At 32.0% G+C, this 23,045-nt stretch overlaps 8 protein-coding genes and 2 long non-coding RNA genes across 16 annotated transcripts; 4 read left to right on the plus strand and 6 right to left on the minus strand.

Annotated features, from left to right (window-relative positions):
• The first annotated feature begins 66 nt into the window (after window positions 1-66).
• Window positions 67-1,352, plus strand: LOC128386597 (uncharacterized). Of its 2 annotated transcripts, none has more exons than XR_008324907.1 (3): window positions 67-403; window positions 809-956; window positions 1,066-1,352. It is a non-coding gene; the product is annotated as an uncharacterized LOC128386597 (long non-coding RNA). The 2 variants fall into 2 exon arrangements; XR_008324908.1 differs by lacking the exon at window positions 67-403 and adding an exon at window positions 571-711.
• Window positions 710-3,884, minus strand: LOC128386581 (G-protein coupled receptor moody-like). The gene is made up of 4 exons (XM_053345641.1): window positions 3,219-3,884; window positions 2,083-3,139; window positions 1,346-1,762; window positions 710-966 (listed from the first exon to the last, which is right to left on the minus strand). The coding sequence occupies exons 2-4, from the start codon at window positions 2,406-2,408 to the stop codon at window positions 789-791; spliced, it is 921 nt and encodes a 306-aa protein (XP_053201616.1). The 5' UTR covers window positions 2,409-3,139; window positions 3,219-3,884; the 3' UTR covers window positions 710-788.
• A 111-nt stretch (window positions 3,885-3,995) lies between these two features.
• LOC128386588 (39S ribosomal protein L43, mitochondrial-like) lies at window positions 3,996-4,972 on the plus strand. The gene is made up of 2 exons (XM_053345650.1): window positions 3,996-4,236; window positions 4,338-4,972. The coding sequence occupies exons 1-2, from the start codon at window positions 4,109-4,111 to the stop codon at window positions 4,864-4,866; spliced, it is 657 nt and encodes a 218-aa protein (XP_053201625.1). The 5' UTR covers window positions 3,996-4,108; the 3' UTR covers window positions 4,867-4,972.
• On the minus strand, window positions 4,962-5,825 carry LOC128386589 (methylthioribulose-1-phosphate dehydratase-like). Its single transcript, XM_053345651.1, has one exon. The coding sequence runs from the start codon at window positions 5,710-5,712 to the stop codon at window positions 5,056-5,058; it is 657 nt and encodes a 218-aa protein (XP_053201626.1). The 5' UTR covers window positions 5,713-5,825; the 3' UTR covers window positions 4,962-5,055.
• Window positions 5,826-5,876: 51 nt separating this feature from the next.
• Window positions 5,877-12,329, minus strand: LOC128386569 (sine oculis-binding protein homolog A-like). Of its 4 annotated transcripts, XM_053345616.1 has the most exons (4): window positions 12,101-12,329; window positions 10,987-11,107; window positions 10,790-10,918; window positions 5,877-8,036 (listed from the first exon to the last, which is right to left on the minus strand). In XM_053345616.1, exons 1-4 carry the CDS (start codon window positions 12,203-12,205, stop codon window positions 6,088-6,090), a joined length of 2,304 nt encoding a protein of 767 aa, XP_053201591.1. In that variant the 5' UTR covers window positions 12,206-12,329; the 3' UTR covers window positions 5,877-6,087. The 4 variants fall into 4 exon arrangements, with proteins under 4 accessions (XP_053201591.1, XP_053201592.1, XP_053201593.1 ...); XM_053345617.1 differs by lacking the exons at window positions 10,790-10,918; window positions 10,987-11,107; window positions 12,101-12,329 and adding an exon at window positions 8,921-9,057; XM_053345618.1 differs by lacking the exons at window positions 10,790-10,918; window positions 10,987-11,107; window positions 12,101-12,329 and adding an exon at window positions 8,902-9,040.
• Window positions 8,451-12,010, plus strand: LOC128386598 (uncharacterized). 2 transcript variants are annotated; one of them, XR_008324910.1, is made up of 4 exons: window positions 8,451-8,603; window positions 9,141-9,479; window positions 9,559-10,933; window positions 11,010-12,010. It is a non-coding gene; the product is annotated as an uncharacterized LOC128386598 (long non-coding RNA). The 2 variants fall into 2 exon arrangements; XR_008324909.1 differs by lacking the exon at window positions 8,451-8,603 and having other exon boundaries at window positions 9,201-9,341.
• A 291-nt stretch (window positions 12,330-12,620) lies between the features above and the next one.
• Window positions 12,621-14,435, minus strand: LOC128386577 (uncharacterized). Its single transcript, XM_053345636.1, has 2 exons — window positions 13,955-14,435; window positions 12,621-13,872 (listed from the first exon to the last, which is right to left on the minus strand). Exons 1-2 carry the CDS (start codon window positions 14,112-14,114, stop codon window positions 12,821-12,823), a joined length of 1,212 nt encoding a protein of 403 aa, XP_053201611.1. The 5' UTR covers window positions 14,115-14,435; the 3' UTR covers window positions 12,621-12,820.
• A 782-nt stretch (window positions 14,436-15,217) lies between these two features.
• Window positions 15,218-16,692, minus strand: LOC128386582 (clotting factor G beta subunit-like). Of its 2 annotated transcripts, XM_053345643.1 has the most exons (3): window positions 16,580-16,692; window positions 16,165-16,298; window positions 15,218-16,084 (listed from the first exon to the last, which is right to left on the minus strand). In XM_053345643.1, the coding sequence occupies exons 2-3, from the start codon at window positions 16,247-16,249 to the stop codon at window positions 15,327-15,329; spliced, it is 843 nt and encodes a 280-aa protein (XP_053201618.1). In that variant the 5' UTR covers window positions 16,250-16,298; window positions 16,580-16,692; the 3' UTR covers window positions 15,218-15,326. The 2 variants fall into 2 exon arrangements, with proteins under 2 accessions (XP_053201618.1, XP_053201617.1); XM_053345642.1 differs by lacking the exon at window positions 16,580-16,692 and having other exon boundaries at window positions 16,165-16,418.
• On the plus strand, window positions 16,484-18,293 carry LOC128386586 (uncharacterized). Its single transcript, XM_053345648.1, has 3 exons — window positions 16,484-17,396; window positions 17,532-17,749; window positions 17,848-18,293. The coding sequence occupies exons 1-3, from the start codon at window positions 17,276-17,278 to the stop codon at window positions 18,190-18,192; spliced, it is 684 nt and encodes a 227-aa protein (XP_053201623.1). The 5' UTR covers window positions 16,484-17,275; the 3' UTR covers window positions 18,193-18,293.
• LOC128386568 (cohesin subunit SA-1-like) lies at window positions 18,201-22,430 on the minus strand. Its single transcript, XM_053345615.1, has 9 exons — window positions 22,222-22,430; window positions 22,079-22,116; window positions 21,934-21,981; window positions 19,794-21,860; window positions 19,560-19,722; window positions 19,357-19,490; window positions 18,888-19,279; window positions 18,635-18,810; window positions 18,201-18,552 (listed from the first exon to the last, which is right to left on the minus strand). The coding sequence occupies exons 1-9, from the start codon at window positions 22,283-22,285 to the stop codon at window positions 18,485-18,487; spliced, it is 3,150 nt and encodes a 1,049-aa protein (XP_053201590.1). The 5' UTR covers window positions 22,286-22,430; the 3' UTR covers window positions 18,201-18,484.
• Window positions 22,431-23,045: the final 615 nt, after the last annotated feature.

Genomic DNA, 23,045 nt, shown 5'->3' on the forward strand with positions numbered 1-23,045 from the left:
TGTCCACCAGATGGAGTTACTTGAAATTCGTTTTAAAAAAGAAAAAATTATTTTTAATTGTTCAAAATTAGAATAATGGTCTATTGATTTGTTAATTATTTCGTTTAATTTCTTACCATTACTTAATTGTTATTGTTCTTTATTAATTTTAACCTGAGTCGTTTTGTTTAACCGTTTCTCTATTTTAAGTTTCATTTTATTTTCTCTCAAGTTTGTTCTTTTTGTTCCTTAAAGAAAGTGTAACAATTTGTTTTCCAAAAAGTTGACATGATTGGGGCTAATTAATAGGGCTTTGATTTAATTGTGAAGAAGAGTTAATATTACTTCAGACATACTGGTGGTTACCTGATCTTCTTAAGAGCTAATTCAACGTCAACATGGTTCAGATTTGATGTACTAATTGGTAAGTAATTTAATGTCGCCAATAATTGTGTTTTTCATGATTTTATTGGAAACAACAAATTCAATTTTCTCTTTATAATTAAATGTTTATTTGTTTTCTTCAATGATTAATATTTCAGCGATAAATACACAAGGTAGAGAGAGAGAGAGAGAGAGAGTATAATTTGATTATTGTGATCAATAAAGATGATTTGATGAGAGATGAAAAGAGAAAATTGAAGCTGCCAATGAATAAGAAATCTTATTTTCCCTCAATCAATTAAAATTGAAGATTCGACGATGATGCTGATGAAGGAGAAGAGAGAAAAAGTAATATCAACAATCAAGATCAACAATTTGTAACTAATGTCGTTCAGAAATCAACCAATTGTGATGGATCTTTTTTTCTACTTTTTTTGTGAATTAGTTGAATGTTCAGAAGTGATTCCAGTTGGTTCCATTGATCGGTTGAGGAGGCGACGGAAAGCATTTCGATATTGTGGATTCATGATGAAATAAATTATCGGATTAACGGAGGCGCTAAACAACACCAACCAAAGAGAGAGTATGTAAAGGTAAGGATGCCTAAAAGAAAATCGAATAGATTATTAATTAAATTTAGAATCATAATCTCATTTCAATTGAATTAAGCAATCACAGTTATCTATTTCTATTTATTTATAGATTAATGAATTAAATTGTTCAATCCATCAATCAAATTAATACTGGAAACGTTTTGCTTTTCTGCTGTTATAATTTGGATCACCAGAAGTGAATCTGATAAACGTTAATCCCGATGTTTACCCATTGGATTAAAGATTAAGTCACATTTAATTGAATAACAGTAACAATTAGTTGTAACAGCAACAATTAAATAGGAAATAATTATTTTCTTTTCCAACTACAATGAGATAGAATTGGTGATAAAAATCAATCATGATGATGATTAAATATAATTTCTTACCTCGTTGAAGCTGAAGTTATTTGAAGGATTACTGAAGGTGCATAACATATAACGAAAACAGCGAAAATGGTGAACATTAATTTGGTTAATCTCATTTCTCTTTGGCTTCGATTTATCCCTTTATCAGCCAAATTTCGTGTATGAGAACGAACCTTAAACCAAATGATTCCATAGCAAAGGATAATTGTTACACAAGGAATAACGAAACTAATCAGGAAAAGGAAATCTTTCAATGCCTCACTTCCCATAATTGTACATGTTAACAGATTCTCCTGGTAACCGAAATAGCCCCAGGTATGGGTCAAAGGTAAACATAGAATTGTGAATGGAATGATCCAGGTAATTATTACCATAATCAAAAGATTTCGATTGCAATAGAAATTATTTGATCGACTATTAACAATAATGATAACCAATCTGTAAGAAAAGAAGGTGATTTTACTTTAATTGTAGAAAATTGTTTTTAAACAATTTAACACTGACACTGGAAAAATTAATTAATGTTAAAAAAATATGGGAAGTTAATTGTTCAATATTATTACTTTCTAGGAAAATGTATGTTAATTTGTTTCTAAATATCCGTTTCATTGATTAACTAATTACAGTTAAATTACAATTGAAGCGGAAATACCGGTACAATTGACAGAAGATGTTTAAGATAAATTGTTTGATTTCAATTGTCAATAGAAAAAAAGTTTTAATCGAAAATAATTAACAAATTAACGAAATTTGATTACCTGTTGATTGCGATGAAAGTTATGGACAAAAGGGAAACAGCGATGTTGCCATAGTAAAAATAAGGGTAAAGGTGACAAACGAATTGACCAAAAGGCCAATTTCGAGTGAGAAATGGTGTTGCCGTTAAGGGAACATTGAAAAGGCAGAAAATAAGATCGGAAGTACTTAAATTAATTACGAGTTTGGTGGTTGGTTGTTTAATTAAAGTCGTTGAATATTTGGTTAAACATAAAATGACCAAAAAATTACCAATGGAACCAATGATTCCAATTAACAGAGCAATTGAAAAGGTAATTATCGCTTCGGTTTGATTAGAGATGATCATTGTGATTAGAAATATATGATTACAGTAATAATAAAGGTCCGGATAGATTTGTTAATTGTTGAATTAACTAATTACATGGTATTAATTTGGTTAAATGAATAAACACTTGATGAACACACAAAATGATTTAGAAAGTTGATTGTTCACAATCAAAGGTTGGGAGGATAATGAATGTGAAAACAAAAACAATGAATATGAAAGATTAATCAAAGTATGAGTCTGATTAGTACAATTATTATGTTTTATAGTAACGATACTAATTACAGGGGAAACGGAAACTATGGTGGAGGAGTTACAGGTTAAATCAATTTTTTGCCACCAATCAATTGGATAATCAAATGAAGAGAAAAAAAAATTCACTCAGCTGATAAGTTGTTGATTTTAGTTAAATCAACTCATACCTTGTTCGGAAAACTGTTAACCAGATTTATAGTCAATGTTAATTGTTGATTCCAATTTAATCTTCGTTTCTTTCGTGAGTGTTTTCGTCTTTAGTTGATTTAGAGCGAATTTCATCTCGTTTATGTTTTCCAATTCTATTGGAATAATTTCCAATGTTTTCGTCTCTTTGGTCTTCTCTTCGGGTGTTGATTCTTTCTCTTCGTTTTCGGGTCAATTTTTCATCAACAATCATCATCTCTTTCCTTTTTTTCTGTTGAAAATCTTCATTATCATCATCGTTTTCTTCATCTTCTTTGAAAGAACTGAATTTGTCACTTCTTGCTTCTCTTCTACACAGAAAAAAGAGAAAAAATGACAATAAAAGTATAACGTTTTCTTCGGACAATTAAAAACAATCTATAAACTCACCTTAATGTTGAAGGTAAAATAGAATCTTTATCAAGTCTATTGATCGACCAGGAAAGTAATTGGTACTTGGAATAGACTAATGAATCATGGTTAACTTTGGGTAATTGTTGTTGTTGGAAACAATTAGTTTGTAAGAAAATGGTTAGAGAAGTAAAAACAATGAACAAAATGGCGGACACCAAATTCATAGTTCAAAGGCTCAATTCAGGAACAGTTCAAAAAAGTCTGATGATTTACCAAGAAGAACTGTTTCCATTTTTTCATTTTGACGATTATTTATAGAAGAAAATTTTTTCTATTTAATTAGCTGATGTGATTAACAGGACATTGGACTCAATGAAAAGGGTTAATGATGTTGGAATATGTAACAAGATAAATACACGATTAAGGAAGTAGCGATCAGAGTAATTAAACAAAACAAGGAACAGGTATAATTAATAATTGTCTTCATCTTCATCGATTTCCAAAACAAAATGATCAACACTAATAGAAAACAATTCAATTTTCTTATTTACTAAATAATCAACCAACTTGTCATTCCAAGACAATTTGATGGTCAGATTGTAATTAAATCACTTGAAGTCAGAGAGAAAACGTACGTTTGAAACTGGAACGACTTTTTGGAACAAAATTATAAATGTGAATTAATTAACTCTTTATGTGATCAAATTACCGAGAAATTGTTTAATTAAGATGAAAGATTGAAAGAAATTAAAAATTTGAAATCTTTTTGTTTTGACGAAAAAATTTGTTTTTCTGTCAATAGATGTCACTGATTTTCGGACAAAAGTTAACATGTGTTGAGATTTTCACTTTTCTTGATCAATTGTTTATGTTTGATTTGATGTGTTTTCCTTACTATTGTAATTAGTTTTGATTAAGTTACAATTATGAGGGGTAAATATAAGCTTCCTAATCACTATGTTCATCCAAAATATTGCGATTTGTGGAGCTTTGGTCTTGAAGCTAATCAATTGAACGGTCACATTGAAAATGCTCCTTACCAAGGATTAGGAAGGTAAATTGATTGTTGAATTTTTTTTCAACAAACTTTGTTTTGTATCTTGTTGATTTACCATTTAAATAATTATCTTCTTATTCATTTTGTTTGTCACTCAGATATGTTTGCCAGTTGAAAAGGATCACATTGAAATTTTGCAAATGGGGTCTGGGAAGCAAAGGAACTCGAGATTACATCGAAACTGATTTGGTTGATTATTGTCGCAACAATCAAGGTGTTGTAGTTTACCTTAAGCCTCGAAGGCACAAAGCACCAGTAATGGTTTGTGAATATTTGAATGGAAGCTACCACTGGATGGCTCTTCATGGTATGGCCTCGAAACACATTAAATTATGGATCGATTTTCATACTAACAGATCAGGCGAACCAATTAGAAAATTTGTCAAAGATGTTCGAACCGCTTGGCCATCTGTCCAAGGTCCATGGAACCCGTTCTTAAATACACCCAGTGAAGTAAATGTGACACCTTTCCCAAATGAAGATCGGTCTGAGTTTAGACCAATGAAAATATCTGCTACTGAACAGTTACTACGTTTAAAAGCCGAAGGCAAATTAGACAATATATTATTTGGTGATGAAAAAAGCGATTCAAAATTTTCAATAATCAAACCAACAGATGATAAATAATTCAACACCAAGTTAATATAATTGTTGTAATCTTTATAAAAAAAAATATCAAAGAAAATTATAGTTACTCTAGTGTAATAAAAATAAACTTAGTATTGTAAACAAATTACTAAACCAATCTATTAATTTTGTATCATGTTGTCATGAAAATACATCATTATAATCAAATAATTGATTTGGATATCGATGTTAATTGTAAGGAATACCAAGTTTTTTCATTTCCACAGCAACTTTGAACAGATAATCATAACATTCAGCCATTGATTTCGCTTGTTTCCAATTAGCGCCCCAAATATAAACACCATGATTACGGACCAGAACTGCGTTTGTATCTGGATACTTTTTAATTGCCTCGGTTAAACTTTCAGTTAAATCACATTCGAAACAAGTATTTTCAATTATGGGAACAATTAACGTATCATCGTACCGATGAGAGACATTACTTGATCCTTTCTTGATTCCCTTGATCATCTCTTGTTTAGTTATCTTGAATTCTGATCCATTGGTGATAATCGTGGCGAGAACAGAAAACAATGAATGTGAATGAATAACAGCTCCAGCTGATCGCAGGGAATAAGCAGCAAGAAACAAAGGAGTACATTCACTTTTCTTTAGATTACAATTAACTGGATCCTCGATTGTTTCTCCGTCACCATTAATCACGAAAATATCTTCACTCTTAATTAGCTCTTTCTGGACACCCGATGGAGCGATAAAGATACGATCGCCAATTCTAACGCTCATTCCGCCTCCGGTACCCGAAACCCAACCAAGTGAATAGAAATGATTACACAAATAAGGAATCAATTTCTTTCCATCTTCTTCGTCTAGAATATTAATCGACATGATTAACTGGGCAACAATCAAGTGAATCACAATTAATAATAGAAAACAAATGAAAAATGAAAAAAAACTGAAATGAAATCAAGATGAAATCAGTTGACTGCAAGTCTCATTGCTCAAACTCACAAACAATCACATGGCTGATAAATTGCTGATTAACATTGTAATTAAGGTTTGATCAATGAATTTTAATCAACATTTAACAATTGATTTTACAACAATGTAGTTTTTTTTGATAACATTTGAAATACATGAATTTTTGAAATGGATAAATGATATAACAGTAATTAGATGAGATTTTATCATTTAGTTGTAACAATTTTTTTTTCTTCACTTCAATCGTTAATTACTGTTCTTGTTTAAAGCGTTAATTGTTAATTAAATGGATAAAATATCTCGTTTAAATCTTTTGGCTTTGAGAAGATTTGAAGAACGTGAATCATTATGATAACCATTTGATAAACTTGAATCCATCACAGAATTAATTACAGATTCTGTTGATTGTTCAATTTTACTTCTTTTCAAATTGATTGCGTTACAATTTGATTGAATGTTGATCAATTCTTGGTGATTTGGTTCATCCATTTCTCGCATCCTTTTGTCAATCAGTTTATTCATTAAAGTATCAATTCGGAATCTTGTTTGACTCTCACGCTCTGAGATGTTGATTATATTCTTTGAAGGATCAACACCGTTAATTTGTCTTGGATTAGGATTAAATTGAGAAAATAATTCCTGACTTATGCCAACTTGAACTTCTTTATCTTCCGTTGAGATCACTGATTTAAGGTCGGAAGATGAATTAAATCTAATTGGAAATGGAATTGGAAGTGGAATCGGCATTGGAAGAGGTAGTAAATATGGATGGGCCATTGGACCAAATGAATTAGGATAATTAAATGAACTATTTGGTCCTGATTGTCCCATAATTGGTGCTGGATGAAATTGTAATGATGCCGGTGGTTGAGAACCTTGATGACCTGGTAAATGAGAAGGACAAGAAAATGGTGAATGATGATGAACTGGAATCGGAGGAAATGGTGGACAATGATGTCCACCAGGTAATCGGAATAAATTTTGTTGATTAAACGGTGGCATTGGAAGAGATTGACGAAGACGAAACAAGTCCGGTCGAAGTTGATGGAAGAATTGATGAGATGGATGAGGAAAATGAGGTAACCTCACTGGTCCATTAGGAAAACACTGATTCGGCAAATTGGTAAATGTCGGTGAACAATTAGTAACCGGCTCTGAGAATTTAACTGGCATTGGTTGATTAATTGAAGGACTAAGAGATGAAAACGGTACTGGATGATCATTAGGAGGGACAGATTCACAAGGTACCGAATTGGCTTTTGAACGTTCGTTAGTGCTTCCAATTTTGCTTCTATTTGAATCGACGATATTTTCTTGATTGTTGTTGAGATTTCGCTGACTTTTGACGGAACGTTGCTTGTTACAATTACCACTAGAAGATTTAAGAATTGACGAAGATTTGACTTTATTTTCTCGAGAATTACCAACTACTTTGAACTTAACTAAAGCTTTTTTAGTCGAAGTTTCAGTATTTCGAGCAATGTCTTTGGGTTTCAATTCTTCATTAGAAAGATTTAAATTGTCACAAATTTCTATGGGACATTTGTCGATTGGAGCTTGATTGTTGTGGATAGTTAATTGCTGAGAATTACTTTTCGACGAAGAGGCTGGCGAACTACAGAGAGACTCTAATGTTGGAGGAGGACTTGAGGATAAACTTGATCGTGATGAGGAAGATGAAGAAGTGGCGATCAATTTGAGGAAACTTGAATTTCGAGGCCAAAGATCCGGGGTTGTTGGTGGAGTTTCAATTTCCTTTGGTTCATCTTTATCACTCTCATGAAGGAGATCATTAGAAGAACGAAAAATATTTCCAGAATTAAGATAACTTCTAGGTGGACTTGGTGATCGATATACAGCAGAAAATGCGTTTAGATGAGCCTGAGTTTCACGACAAAAAATGTTCATCTTATATTGATTAAGACATTTGTCTGAACAAAATTGAAGTGTTTGTTCACCAGTGTGAAAATCAACATAATTAACTGTGTGACGAACGTGTTTACACCAATCACAAACTTTGTTTTTCTTAAACGAGGCTCGTCTACATTGAGCGAAACACAATTCACTACAAAAAGCCTTGAAGCCATTGTGAGTTCTCAGAGAAAACACTTTAGAGCCAATCTTTTGACACCAAGCACAAAGAACGTGACCATTTGAATCTTCATCTTCGTCACCATTAGAACCACCGGTGGAATTTGAACATCCATGAACATTAGAAGTAGCCATTGATTCTGTTGGTGAGAGATAGTCAACAATAGGAGGAGAAACAGTTGAACAATTAGAAGACATGATAAAAAAGTAAAAAATAAACGAAACGTTGACTAAGTGAATTGTTGATTACATCTGATGATCTTTATCGTCTTCAGGGTTCCCTCTCACCCATAAACACTAAAGGATGAAGATCCACCCTCTCTCTCTCTCTCTCTCTCTCTCTCTTTCCTACGCAAGAGTTAAGGATTATACGATGGAGATGAAAGAGAAAAGAAAACAAAAGTATAGAAATGGCGGCGTCGGCGAAGGGAAAACAATGTGATGTAATTTAATGGGAGAAAAGAAAAGTGGGTTTGATTGAGAGAACTGTAACCGGAGAAAATGAGATGATGAAAGTGAGAGAAAAATTCAAAGAACTTGATAATCAACGAAATTGAAGGCTGATGATGAGAAGAGAAATTAAAGAAGGAGGAGGAAGAAGAAGAGAAAAGAAAAAAATAGGAGGTAAAAGAACGAATTCTCGGTGATTATGGTAAACACGTTGTTGACAATTTCGCTTGGCGTTGGTGTCTTTTCAATCACAAAAGGTAAAGAAAATTTGATTAACTTTACTAATGAAGATCAACATGAGAAAGAGAGAAAATGAAAGTGAGAGTAAGAGTGGGAAGAGCAAATTTAGAAATATAATTTTCGACCTCAATTTGTGAATATATAATAATAAGGTTAAGAAAATGATCTTCAATGTTGATAGAAGAAGAAGAGAGAAGAAAATAAATGAGAGAACATCATTGTTTTCTATTCTATTCTATTCTCTCTCACCTACGCAATCATCATTTACTCTCATTCAATTGATCTTCATCTTCCTTTTGGGTGGACGATGTTTACCTGATATTTAAATTGTTACCTTTAAATTGCCCAAAAAAAGTCATCACTTGTGATACTTTAACTTTAACTTTCACTTGAAATTCATGAACATGAAATGGATTAAGATGAACATCTTGTCATGGACAAATCGTGGGAGATTAAGGGAGGAGAGTTAATCAACAGTTAATCTCATCTGATAATCTCGCCTGTTGGATAATTTTATCTTTTGTTTACTTTTTTTTTCTCTCTCTCTCTCTCAGACCTTTGTTTCCACCAAAAAGGATGATAATGTTGCTCATCAGATCAATTAAATGTCTTTATAATTAGTTAACTCTAATGGATATTAAATTGATTCTCTTTTAAACTGTTTGGTCAATTAACAACACAATTAATCCTTGGGATCGAGACACTAATCCGATGGAAGATAATCAACAAGGCGCCAAGAAAACAACAATCAACTGGTAACTAACCCAAAGTCTAATTGTTTCACTGTTTAGATTAGTGATTAGACAAAAACAATTATTTTCTCTTGCTCTCCAATAACATCAAACATTCATAATAGTCAATTGTTAATCTGATACTTGATGATGGAGATAATGGTAATCCTATTTCATTACATTTCCATTGATTCTTAACCATTTTCATCTCTCTTTTTTTTTATTCTTTTCTAACCAATAGATACAAATGGAGGATAATCAAGGATGAGTGTATTCAAGAAGGAGGATGAAAGGAAGACGGTGGTTGCGGTGGAAATGGAGGTGGGAAGAGGTGGTGGTTCTGAAAAGGAAAGGAACTAGTGAAAGAACCACTCCTTTGGTATGGAAAAAGAGAATAGAAAAAGGGAAGATAATGTACCTTGTCTCTTTTTTCATCTTCTTCTCCTCCCGAATCAAGGTGATTTCTACAAAATGAAAGGGAGGAGTTCGTCTTCATCACCATCATCATCTTCATCTTCATCTTCTTCATCAAAGGAGTTACTGATATTTTCCTCATCATCCATCAAACATTTTCTTCATCTTTAGTATCATTATCTTCATCATCTCATGAATAATTTGGTCACCTTTCAATATCCTTGGTGAATTCAGTTCTCAATATGAACATCAAGTTAACCAACGACAATTAACAGGAAATTTCACAAGTTTCACCTGAGAATAGCGATTTGATTAACTCATTTAATTAATTACAGAATTCAATTAATTAATTAACCATATTTGTTGATATTAATATTTTCTATCTCACGAGTTAATTGTTGAAAAATAAACTAAACTTTGGTATAAGTACATCAGCTGATCGAATTTTTCTCAACCCATTTATCAACGCAAATGTTACAATTTATATTGATCATTAATTTAGAATATAATTCGCCCTCTCTCACTCTTTCATCGACCAACAATCGATCAAAATCTTGGTGATTATATTATGGATCTTGATGGAAATTGAATGTTCATGTTTTTTGATGAGAAATTATCGCTTATAATATAATAACTTGATCCGCCTCTAATTTTCAGATTATCGGTACTAAATCATTATCTCTATTGTAGAGTGGAAAAGATTAACATCATCATCATCTCTCTCTCTCTCTCTCATCCTTTTCTCCTCCTCTTCTTTTTTTCTTTCTTCACTTTTTCCACCAAATATACTCCACCCTGATACAAGACACACTCTCTCACTGAAAAGAATCCACGATAATCAAGGAAGAGGAAAAAGAATTAGGAAAATGTGGGCGAAAATGAACTCCCAACGCCCTATGATTAACATGAAAAGATTGTGATCTAGTCTATTAAACACATTGAGAATCAATGAGACTCATCCCAGAATTTTGGTGTTAACCTTAATATTTGTGTTCCATTACACAATTAATCTAATTTAAAGTTTCAATGAAAAGTTTCTCAGTCCGAATGCGACTCACCTTCATTTAGATCATTTGATTGATAATTAGTGGCAGTTGATGAAAAAGGTGATGAACATCGTGACGATGGTTTATCACTTTCCTTGTCCATCCATTTGGTACAATTAACTTTACACTTGTTTCTAATAACTGATGAGAAAAAAGGTAAAAAGAAACAATAACAATCTAATAATAAACAACAAAAACTAATTAATTACCTTTGTTTTCATTTAATCCACAGATATGATTGGTTAATTTTAATCCGTTTGCTTTTCCAGTATTTAATTTATCTAATCCATACCAACCAAGTAATTCATTCATTGTTATTGCCTCGTAATCCTGTTACCATCACCACCAGAAAGAAAAACAAAAGATTAATTAAATTACCAAGACCAAAAAGGATAAACAATTTCAAAGTTAATAATGATGATGATTAGTGTTGATTCACAATCAAAGGCAATCTGAACCCATCATGGAGATAAAGGAGAGAGAGAGAGAGATAAAAACAAAATGGACGCCGCAAGATGAAACCAGAAAAAGTAAATTGAAACCCGAATTTGGTTCAAGTTATCTGATCACCATGAATCTTGAGTAATACGAATCAACAAATTGTTAGCCTGATGAACAAGGAACCTTAATAACATCATAAGTTTCGTTGAAAATTTCATATAAATTGGAAACTCACCAAGAAAAACAACAATCGATTCCTCAATCAGACTAATGAATTAACCATTGGCAACTAATCATGATTAACTTTCTAATTAGTTAAATGATTATAACTATGATAATATTATCATCTATTACCATATATGTTTATTTAAGACAATCAAATTAAGATCATCATCTAATCATCCATCCATCGATAATTAAGGAGAAAAGTAGATGTTTAATCATTAATTGTTGGAATAGAATAACAATTATTCAATAATTTAATTGAATTAATTACTATTAATCCATTGTGGTTAAAAGTATCGGATTGTGAAATGGGAATCAAATTTACTCATTGAAATTAAATTGATCATGTTGCCACAATATTAGATTAATCAGTTAACCCTTTTCACAACAATAACAATTACAATTAATTCCTTGATTGTTATTAATATGAATTTAGTTACTTTTGATTATGAAAGTTTTAATCATAGATAATTAACAACAAAAAAAGCAAGATATCAAATACAATTTAATTTAATAATGATTGAAATTTGATTCTATCAATGTAACTGTTATCGGAACTTTTTTCTGTTAAATCTTTTGTTTCAATTGTTTACAATTTATGATTAAAAGTAATTTGATTGAAAGTTTTAAGGTTTTAAATTAAATTATTGTATTTACCTTAATTTCATCCTTAATTGTTGTTGAGTTTAATTTAACTCTTTCCTCTGAGAAATCATTAGATGTTGAGCTTTGTTGTTCAATTGATTGTTGCTTTCCAGTCATTAATTTAGATTTAGAGTGTTAATTATTACAGATTATTTGATTAATTGTTGATTAAGATTGTGATGATTAACTTTCCCAGGGAAACAAATTGTTTATCATTCTTGTTTTCATGTTAACAGAACAATAGTTTAAATCAACTGAAAGTTAAATTCATCCATTGATCATATTTCATCTCACTGATTGTTGATGAGCATGTTCCGTACAATTTATCAAGTTAATTGTGATTACAATGGATTTTAATTAAAGATCATTTAATCAGTAATCTATTAGATTGTTGTCAATCTAAATGTTGAACATATAATTATATCTAATCAATGATACATCATACATAGTTGATTTATCTTCATAGTTCTGAGGTGAAGGTCATTCGGGATGACCTCGACAGAGGTTATTCATTGATACGGAATCGAAAGGTAAGAAATTTCAACAATCGAAGTAGAGAATTCGAGAATTGAACTTATCGAATTCATGAAAGAATTGATTCCATCATGAAGACAGAATTCAAAATGGAAAATAATTTACAATTAGAACTTTTTTATCGTTTATTTGGATGAGTTATAATCGAATATATTTTGTACAATCAACAGATTAATTAGAAGGTTAATTTGATGATGATTAATGATCGATTGATTCCTTAATTTGGCAATAGAAGTGGACAAAATTGCGAATTGATTTAACATCCGTTTCACTGGAATCAATTGCGATTATCTCTCTTCCAGTGTCGATTTGATTATCGATCAAAAACACCAATGAACCTTTACGGTCGAAAGTGTGACTGAACTCGCTAATGTCCACTTCGAGTGTCTCATGAACAGAAAGACACTTAATCAATTGTTCCAATTGTTGGCAATCTTTAATTTTAACTGCGCTTGATAATCTGCTGATTCTCAATTGTGGTTCCATTTTTTTAGACTCAATTTTCACTTCGATCAATTTTTTAATCGAACGAAAATATTCAACAAAATAATCACTTATATCTTCGTACGAGTGAAAATCAAATATCAGATCCAAATCTTTTCGAGTTTGATCTGCTCGAATAAGATTAACGGCCACATAATTGTGTTCGAAGTTCATCAAATTTGGTCCTTGTTTGAGGTAAAGACAATCACGGAATAAATTAATTCGATTGGGAACCAAGTTAATTATGAATTTAGTTCGCGGGTCAACTGAATCGAAATTGATAATCTCTTTCTCGATTAATGATCGAACCCAATTGTTGGTAATCACATTGGTCAATTCGCTGAAATATTTCTTAAGAAAACCAGTGTCTTCCCATCGACCATCAACTTGGAACGATTCAGTTTCCAAATTATCGTTAATTTCATCGCAATCAAACGACAATTTACAATTTAAATTATCTTCACGTTGTTTTTCTGATTTACAATCAACTTCATTTTCCTTTAGTTCTTGACCTTCCTGTTGATTGTTTGATTGATTGTCACTTTCACTTGTCTTTACAGTTTCACCTTCACTTTGATCATCATCTCCTTTATCATTAATTGGTCCAGTTAATTGTTTAACCCGTTTCTTAATATTTTTCACAATTAACTCTTCCACATCCAAGTAAACGTAATGCCAACCAAGTTGGTCTTTAATTTTATCACCTCGTTTTAGATCATCATTTAGGAGATCAAATATAAATTCACCTTTATTGGAACCATAGCCACCTAATTGTAGCAATTAAGTTTAATTAGCTCATTTTAAATTTATTCTGATTAGTAAAAAATGAGAAAAGTTTCCAATACTTACCAAAGATGAAGATGCATTTATAATTTGAATGATTTTCGTCCCTGAGAAAGTTAATCAATTCATGTGCATCTTTAACTGATTCAATTGATTGATTGTTCATTCCGCTATTAGATGGTGATTCAATTATAGTTAAATATGATTTACTTAAACGACAACCCATGATAATTCATGAACTAAATTAGATAATGATGATGATGACGATGATGATGATGGAACCACAGAGCAAACAATTAAAATATTCATCGCCTTCAATTAACAAACAACATAACAATCAGATGAAAGATTTAATTGTGTAACTTATTAGTTGATTGATAGAATTTCAAAGAAATCAAAGTGCAACATGATAACTTTAAGAATAAAATATGAACAACAATTAAGGGAAAATGGTTTAGATTAAGATGGAATCAGAATGCGAAAAACAGAGTAACTCAGAATTTCCCCTGATTCTTTGTTGGTTTTTCTACTCTCTCTCTCTCTTATTCTGTTTGATAGCTCACTCACTCTCACAAGTTAATCATCTTTAATGGTCCAACAACACGCTTCTAATTGTGACACAATTGAATTTCCATCTATCCCCTTGGAAATGTATACGATCAATTTCAAAACAAATCAAACTCCACCTTCTAATGGATTAAAACATTGAGGTGAATGAGGAGAAAAGGAAAACATTTAATGATATTTGGCTTTTTCTTTCTTTCTACAACCTTGTGGTCACTATCTTTCTCTTGACCAATGTTCTAGAAAATGATAATAATAATATTATTCATAATGCATAGTCAAATATGAAGATATCTCATGCTAATGGTCATCAAGCGTCCAAGAAGTAGGAGGAAGCCACTGATTAAAGAGCTACTATTTCAGTTTGAGTGGTGATTATTTGTCTCAATTCTCTGGTGTAATATTAATCATCATCATGAATGATACAATTTGGTTAATAGTTAGACCATGAAATTCAACAATTCGCAACATTTTTCAGGTTCTGAGTTAACCAGAAAAAAAAACAGCAACAAATCAACGGTCTAATATTCATGTTGACCAGAACCCCGACTTGATTACTGGTCAACCTATTTTCTTAGATTTCGATTGAAAAATTCTTAACATTATGAAATTACCTTCAAATGACCTCCAAACATGTAAGTTCATCAATGAGCATCTTTCGATAGAAATTCGAGTGCTCGTGCCGTTCAAATTTCTATGGCTCATACATGTAATAGTTGGTAAGAGAATGGCTGAATAGCCTTGAATATCATATTAAATTTACTCTTTTATCATGAGAATCACCAGAATTTTAATTAGTTAAATGAGAAATGGAAACAGTTGATGTAATACAATAAATATATAATTTAAGTCGATTAATCACCCAGACAATTAGTTAAACCATCTTGTTGTTACAATAAAGGGCTTCTCGTGAGTTCTCATAGATCCACATTCCGTATGAAGAGACTCGGGAATAAACTCCAGGGTAATTTTTGTGAGCACATTCAACGCCCCAGGAAACAACACCGACAACGTAAACACGTCCTCGTATCTTGGTCATCAAAGGTCCACCAGAATCTCCTGAACACGAGTCATACTTTGAATCACCGGCACAAATATGATCTTCAGTAATTCGAGAAAAACTGAGAAGCTTTTGGCACGTTTGTAATGGCCTTTCTTTCACAATTACCTCCATCAAACGCGTTGATGTTTCTTTCCCTTCACCGAGTGCACCCCAACCGATAACCTTTAAAGAGTCAAAGGTTCGCCTCATGTTTCGAGGAGGTAAACAAGCAGGTCCAATGTTCTGAGTAAAGGTCACATTTCTTTTCAATCGTATCAGAGCGATGTCAAACTTTTGATCAGCTGAATTCGGTTGGTACTTTTCATGGACAATCACCTTATCGGGCACATAAACGGTAACATTTTCAATCTTGGCTAAATCATGAGCACCCAAAATGATTCGGATGGTCGACTGATCAACATCATTGAAACAATGACCAGCGGTCAAAATGTATCGATTGTTGATCAACGTTCCACCACAGAAAACATTTTGTAAGTTACGATCAGAAATCGCGGCGATCCAACGATAATTGTTCGGAATCGCTTCTTTACCGTTAACAATTTTAGCGTCAATTCCTTCAATCCCACAACCTAGAAAATGTTAATCAGATTTATTGAATTAATGGTTAATCTAATTTTTCACAATTAACTGGACAATTTGTTATACTTACTGCAATTTAATTTGTCATATGTTAAAATGGGAACCAGTTGATTTAGTAAACAAATAACAACAATCAAAGAAACTGTAATATCCATTTTTGAACAATTTAAATTGGAACCAATTGGAACAGATTTACAATTTAATCTAAAGTTGATTAGAAAGTTATAAAATTGATTATAAATGACAATCTAATTGATTAGTTTAATTGTCGTCTATGGACATGAGTGTTTTCTTGTTGATCAACTTTTACCATTTGATTTAATTGTGAATCATTACAATAATGGGCCTTGTCTTTCACAATTAAACATTCAACTGATTCATAAAAGTGATTCTAATTGTGATGTAATTGAATTTCAATGATTTCATCTATTTATAAATTAAATCATATCAATATTTAATTGACAAGGTCAATGTTAATTACTCACCTTGATTATAATGTGACTTATCTATGGGAAGACACGAGAAGCTCAACAATTAACTAATAAATTATCATCGTAATTCAACATTATCCTAAATAATTAGTTGAAAAATAAATAACAATCATCATTAACAATCAATCAATAATCATTTTGACCAGAACATAAAATCATCTTAATCCAATTCAGTCAAAATAATGACTCGAGACTCGAGAGGTAAACAGTGTTGGTTTATTAAGACAATTAATGTTGGGTAGAAAAATGATTTAGTGATTGATTAGATCGTGATATGAATAACTTAATTGCTGTTCTGTTGATGAGAAAAAAACATTGGCTCAATTGGAGGAAAAGTTAACATATGGAATTACCATGTTACCAATAATCATCATTTTCTCTTGATAATATTTTATTTATTTTCTTCTTGGTTCAAGGCCTTCATTCATTCTGATTGTTTATAGTTACTTAATTGTTGGAGAAGTTTTTCTTTTTTTTTAAAGATCATATTGAAAAGGAATCGATATTAGAATGGAGTTTTAGGTCACTTTTCCGCTTTCGAAATTACCGCTTCAACGAACAAAGATCAAAATATTCTGCTCTTGTTTCCATTGTTTGGACAAAACTTTCGCTTCTTAAAGTGACATTTAAAATCTATTGTTTGTTTATTCTTGTGTTTCTCAATTGAATAACAATAATAATTAGATTGTGATGGACAATCAGTTTAATTGTGGTCACTTTTCACTAGGGCATCAAAGTGGTTTCAACGGTTTATCAACGATGGAGATGAAAGTTGAACCTCAAGGCGAATCGATAAACATGAGTGTTAATGGTAATGAATTTTATAGATCGAACTCATTATTTGTTAATCGTTTCCATTTCCGTGAAGAAATTAACCAATTGAACGACTGATTAGTTTATTTTCTTATCTTAATTGTTGTAAGTCTTTTCTTCTCTTCGCTAATAGAAATGACCAGTCGATCTTCATTCAATGGAATGGTTCTTTCTGGTCAATCCTCTGGTACTCTTGAGACACATGGAAATGGTTCCAATCAAATTTCAATTAGAGAAAATTGGATGAAAATGAATAATCGAATGGAACAATTAACTTCTAATGTTACAAATTCTGTTCGAGCAAAGATTCAATCCAATGAGAGACCAAAACCTCATAAACCAATGAAAAGTGTAAGAAAAAACAATTGGAACTTATTGATTATACGAAAAGAATAATCTAATTGCTGATTCATCTCAATTTAAATTCTCTGTTTATTTTTGTCTTTTAGAAAATGAGTCTCTTCAATAAGAGACAGAAATTTCTCATGAGGGAGATATTCAATCGGAACATTGAACCAGTTCCATTCGAACACTTTACCGACGTTTTCAACGCTTTTAGAGATAAAGACGCTCAACTTTTTGATTTTTCGGACTTTTATACTTGTTACGAATTCTATTTACGTTCATTGATAGAGGTTGGAATTCACAAGTTTCGAAAGAGAAAAACTCCCCGAGAAAGAGACATAAGGGCAGTTAAAGAAGAGTTGGAGAAGCTTAAAAAAGCAAAACGAGATTACGATGATCGATCAATGATGTTCGACCTCATGTCACAACTCGAGATGTCCAACAATTAGAAGGAAAATAAACTTCGGATGACAACATTTCTTAGCTTGTCGTCATTTTATAATATTAAGTAAAAATCAAGTACAAATTAAAAGTGTAAATTGGAAATCAATGTGGATTAAAGTGAAAATTTGATTTGATTAAATAATTAGACTTTAACTTGATTGAGTCTCTGATGTTGTAGTGTTTGTTGGGATAATCGTGAGATGATTGTTTATATAATTTACAAAAAAAAGATGATTTGATTTGTTGATTAAAATATAAATTGATGCGTTAATTAAAAATTGGGATAAATGAATTAAGTTATTCAGCGATTTCGGATCCAACTTCGGATTCACGGTCAATCTGGTCTTCTTCGACTCCTTCTTCGTCTAAATATACAAGATGAAAGAGCAAATTATTAATAACTTCGTTCAAATTAAGCAGTCGATAGATTGATTGCAATTAACTTACCATTATCATCACGATTTCTTTTTCTACCTCTGTATTGTCGTCCTGGAGCTCGATTCAGAGGAAGATCGAATTCGTTATGTTGTATCAAACTACTTCGATAGCTCATCAATGGCTGCCATTCGTCGTTGTGTGTTCCTGGTAATGCACTTTGAACACATTTGTCCAAATAAAGTAAACTAAACGAGAAAATACAAATTTGATTAATTTGATTGATAAAATCATCAGATTTGAATTAATCAGGTGATATACATACACAGTCTTTTTATCTTGTTTAATCAATTTGTTTGAAAATTCACTAAGAATTTCAAGAAAAGGTAAATTAGGTGGAGGTCCGAGAGGATCAATTGGATTGTCCAATTTATCAAAGCTAAAATGAATTCCTTCTCGATGTAAAGATGCTACGGCATCTCGATTTTTTTGATTATCAAGACCAAAAGATAAAGCAAATCTTTTAGCCAATTCTTTCAATGCCAAAAAGTTTTCGTCTTGTTTTGTAAATGCATTTGCGTTTTGATGGGATTCCGTTTGTAGCTCTTTGAAAACTTGGATCAAAGCACTGGCCATTGTTTTCGCACAAATGACCTTATTCATTTCTCGTAATTTACCAAGTGTGGTCTTGATGATATCTCCAAAATCGTTGAAAAACTGTTAAAGGAGCAAAAAATACAAATTTAATATCACATTAATTTGCAAATCGCTGCTTTCTCAATGAAAATACTCACTCTAACATAGTGCCTGATAACACAAATAGCATGTCTCATTGGGATTACGTTATAAATGATCAGTTTACAATATCCAGCGAGCAAGTGCCTTTTCTTGTGAAGTCGTTCAACCGAATTTTGGATTCCAGGCTCATCTAAAGTTCAGAATTGAAAGAAGAAATTGAATTTCAAGATCTACATGACTAAATGGATTAACTTCTTACCCTCAGATTCTTCATCATAAACAAAAACTCTCTCCATAATGAAAGTTTCCAATTGTTTGATCAAAGCGTTGTTCGGTCGATAAACTAATTGGGCTACTGCTGGTGAATCATTTTCGAGTTGGTGATCAAACATGAGAAGTAAATCGCAAATACTGAAATAAGCCTAAAATAAAATAGAAATTGAATTAAGTGAAATGAATTGATGAAATTTATTTTAGTGTTACATTTACTTACTTCTTGAGCTAAGTCTTCATTAGGATGGGTCAATATGTCACGTAATTCAGCAATAAATTCAATCAAACGATTACGAGTATAATGATCAACAGGTCCTTGATTTCGAGCTTCAGAGAGAGTGTGCAGTTCCCAAATCAAAGCATAATAACAAACACTTATCGAATACTTAATAGCTTCTTCGGGAACACTGTCAGCGTTTTCTGATCCAGCTCCTCTTATCCATCGCTCGAAAATTGTGTCCCACATTTCGTAAGAACTCATATCATGACAGGATATGAAAGCTGCAATCTTTTTCGAAATCATGACAACAGCTTCTCTCTCATCTCGTCCATTAGGGCGTTCAGAATAAGCTTCGACTGCATCTTTGTGTTTTCGAAGAACCAGAGTATCCAATAAAGAACTTTTAGAAACCCAGACTTCTCTTTTGAATGTGAAATTTTCGTCGTACAAGTACTCATATGCTTTGGCACAAGCTTCCAAAACTTCCGAATCCGAGTGAATTTCAACAAGAACATTTATCAATCTCAAAAGAGATTCAAGTTGATCATTAGTCTGTGAATAATAACTTAGCTCAAAATATTGAGGGATAGTCATTAGATTGGCGATTTTTTCAGGATCGGTCTTGTATTTGTCCAAAAGTAAAGGAAGAGCAACAATAAAATGCTCTGAGATACGGTTCTTGTCATCGGCCACTTGTTTAGCTTCTTTGGTTGATATTTGTTTTCGAACGGGACCTCGTCCAATAGGATATTCTCCCGTTGCCGCTTGTTTTATTGCACAAACCATAATCTCAATTAAACTGGTCTCTTGTCGATCATCTAGTGCTTCTTCATCAGGCCCTGGCTCTTCGAGCAGTAAATCAGTCATACATTCCCAATCTTTCATCATCGGGTGACTCTCGATTAAACTGTCAACCAGATATGCACCATGTTCATGCAGCTCACTTTCAATGAAGAAAGTTATCAAATCTCTAAGTAATGGAGTGTGAACCGATCGCTTTTTACCTCTTCGAGAGCATAAATTTGCTGTAACTTCTTCGTCAACCTGGAATAGTCTTTCATTCAAAAATTCACCAGCAGCTTGAGCGACATTCCGATGAGTAGCGTAAACCAACTCGTAAACATGTTCGCAATCTTTATCAGTTAAAACTTCTCGGTGATACTTGTGAATACTGATGATCAATTTGACCGCTTGAACTGCGACCTCATATTCTTTGTCCAATGACATGGCGACAATTCGTTCTTTGAACTTGTTGGTAAACAATTCCATTTTTCTTGCAATTTCTTCAGTTTCATAAAGTGGTAGCAAGGATTGTAAACATTTAAGTCGCACATCACCAACTTTATCATGTAATGTCCACCCAACGTATTTGAGGAAAGAATCATCGAGGAAATAATTTGGAAATCTTTTCATCCAAATGCCAATTTCATACATACACAACGCTCTGATTTCTGGAATAATGTCTCTGTATCTATGGACGAAAATTGATTTGAACAGATATCCAAGCATAGTTTTGATATCTTCCATGTTGTCATCAAGTTCTTGTCGTTTAATTTGCAAGCCATCAAGTTTATCTCCTCTTCCTCCTTTTTCTAGACGGGCTTTGTCATATTGACGCTGAGTATTATCAATATTGATACTAAGAGTAAGAGCGACATCAACTAACGCAGTCATCAGTTTCATAGCTGCTAAAGTTGCTGTATGACGGAAAGCTCGAACTTGAGAGTCAGATAATGTGATCAAGAAGGAAATCATATTCTCCATAAGATACTGGTCATAAATTATACTGTATTGACATTGTCGGATTAAAGTGTGGACAAATTCACAGAAGTTGGACCTAAATTTTTTCCATTGAGGGCCATTGGTAATTATTGGATAATCTCCACCAGCCTGGTCATCAAATTCTTCAACCAATTCTCTGATGATTCTTCCATTGTCCATAGTTTCTTTCATTTGTGGTGTTATTTTTCCCTTACAACCAGAGGCTAAGCTGAAAAACTGTAGCAGCTCAAGAGTTGCCGTATTTCTGTCTTGTCGATAAGATTCAATCCATTCATCAACAACAGACTGTAAATAATGTGGATGACAAACTCATATTAGTTCTAATTGAACAAATAGATCTCATGAATCTCGTTCTTACCTGTAATGCAGCTCGACCTTTTTTGACACTGGCAAACAATGAATTTCCCTACAAGAAGTTGACATGAAAAAAATAGAAGAGAAAAATAGAAGAACAAATAAGTAAACCAAATTACAAAGAAAAGATAATGATCAGCATTACTTACATATGATTTAAGAAGCTCAATGTCCATTTCATCTTGAACTATTGACCAAAGAAAAATGAAAGAGAAAATAAATTAGATTGAAAAGGTTAATGTCAATGTAACTCAAAAAGAAAATGAAAGAAACAATAAACAATAAGCATTACCTTTGCCATCTTTATCTTTATCATCTTTTTTCCCTCGTCTTTGATCTGATCCAACATAATCCATTTTAATTGTCGAACAAACAGAGCAGACAGTTGAGAGAATCAGTAATTAAAAGTATTAAAATATATTAAAATTAAAGTGAAATCGATTACAATCAATTAATTCACTTAAAAACAAACATTCAATTTGAAGAAATTTCCCAAAATGAGCGGGTAACCCAAAGGTGGCGCTTCGAATGCTTTTTGTTCTCTCTGTCGCTTTTTCTGTCTTCTTTGTTTTTTTTCGTTCTAATTGTGATTAATTTAAATATCTAATTGTTCAACTATTTGTTGTTAATCTGAATATTCATTTAATTATAGTAATTAAAACTCATTCTCATGAATCGCTTCTCAGAAAATGCAGGGAAATTCAGCTTTTTGTTTGTTTTCTTTTCATGATTACTCGAAAGCTACTTGGCCGATATGGTCCATATTTCGTCCAGAGAATTTGGAATTCATGAGAATATGAGAATTCAATGGTTAATATCACCTGAAAAATTTAGAATAACTAAAATGTTTCGAGATCTAATTAATTAGTCTCGATTATTGTTTCTCTGATTTCTTGGTCATCCAATTTTCTGAATTTAGCCCGTTAATTAATCTAATAGTAGAGAAATAAAAATCACCAACGAATCAATCAAGAATCGATCATGTTTTGTCATTTTCTCATTGTTTTCCAATTGATTTTCCATCTGATTCTAGATTATCAATATTCAACTGTAAAAATCAGCTTTATAATCAATGATTATAATCAAATCAAGGTTAACATTAAACAAATACTAACT

This window comes from Panonychus citri, unplaced genomic scaffold (assembly GCF_014898815.1).
Source record: "Panonychus citri isolate SS breed McGregor unplaced genomic scaffold, ASM1489881v1 Contig00072, whole genome shotgun sequence".
Taxonomy (NCBI): domain Eukaryota; kingdom Metazoa; phylum Arthropoda; class Arachnida; order Trombidiformes; family Tetranychidae; genus Panonychus; species Panonychus citri.

Coding starts and splice junctions, on each gene's coding strand:
- LOC128386581 (XM_053345641.1), bottom strand. CDS start 2,408: ATGATCATCTCTAATCAAACCGAAGCGATAATTACCTTTTCAATTGCT. Junction 1,763..2,082: donor ACTTTCATCGCAATCAACAG/GTAATCAAATTT, acceptor CTTTTCTTACAG/ATTGGTTATCATTATTGTTA. Junction 967..1,345: donor ATAACTTCAGCTTCAACGAG/GTAAGAAATTAT, acceptor ATTTTCTTTTAG/GCATCCTTACCTTTACATAC.
- LOC128386588 (XM_053345650.1), top strand. CDS start 4,109: ATGAGGGGTAAATATAAGCTTCCTAATCACTATGTTCATCCAAAATAT. Junction 4,237..4,337: donor CCTTACCAAGGATTAGGAAG/GTAAATTGATTG, acceptor TTTGTCACTCAG/ATATGTTTGCCAGTTGAAAA.
- LOC128386589 (XM_053345651.1), bottom strand. CDS start 5,712: ATGTCGATTAATATTCTAGACGAAGAAGATGGAAAGAAATTGATTCCT.
- LOC128386569 (XM_053345616.1), bottom strand. CDS start 12,205: ATGACTGGAAAGCAACAATCAATTGAACAACAAAGCTCAACATCTAAT. Junction 11,108..12,100: donor CAATTAAGGATGAAATTAAG/GTAAATACAATA, acceptor TGATGGTAACAG/GATTACGAGGCAATAACAAT. Junction 8,037..10,789: donor ATCAAATGATCTAAATGAAG/GTGAGTCGCATT, acceptor TCTCACCAACAG/AATCAATGGCTACTTCTAAT.
- LOC128386577 (XM_053345636.1), bottom strand. CDS start 14,114: ATGGGTTGTCGTTTAAGTAAATCATATTTAACTATAATTGAATCACCA. Junction 13,873..13,954: donor TAAATGCATCTTCATCTTTG/GTAAGTATTGGA, acceptor TGCTACAATTAG/GTGGCTATGGTTCCAATAAA.
- LOC128386582 (XM_053345643.1), bottom strand. CDS start 16,249: ATGGATATTACAGTTTCTTTGATTGTTGTTATTTGTTTACTAAATCAA. Junction 16,085..16,164: donor ATATGACAAATTAAATTGCA/GTAAGTATAACA, acceptor AACATTTTCTAG/GTTGTGGGATTGAAGGAATT.
- LOC128386586 (XM_053345648.1), top strand. CDS start 17,276: ATGGACAATCAGTTTAATTGTGGTCACTTTTCACTAGGGCATCAAAGT. Junction 17,397..17,531: donor GATAAACATGAGTGTTAATG/GTAATGAATTTT, acceptor CTTCGCTAATAG/AAATGACCAGTCGATCTTCA. Junction 17,750..17,847: donor CTCATAAACCAATGAAAAGT/GTAAGAAAAAAC, acceptor TTTGTCTTTTAG/AAAATGAGTCTCTTCAATAA.
- LOC128386568 (XM_053345615.1), bottom strand. CDS start 22,285: ATGGATTATGTTGGATCAGATCAAAGACGAGGGAAAAAAGATGATAAA. Junction 21,861..21,933: donor AAGGTCGAGCTGCATTACAG/GTAAGAACGAGA, acceptor CATTATTTACAG/TCTGTTGTTGATGAATGGAT. Junction 18,553..18,634: donor AAGAAATCGTGATGATAATG/GTAAGTTAATTG, acceptor TTGTATATTTAG/ACGAAGAAGGAGTCGAAGAA.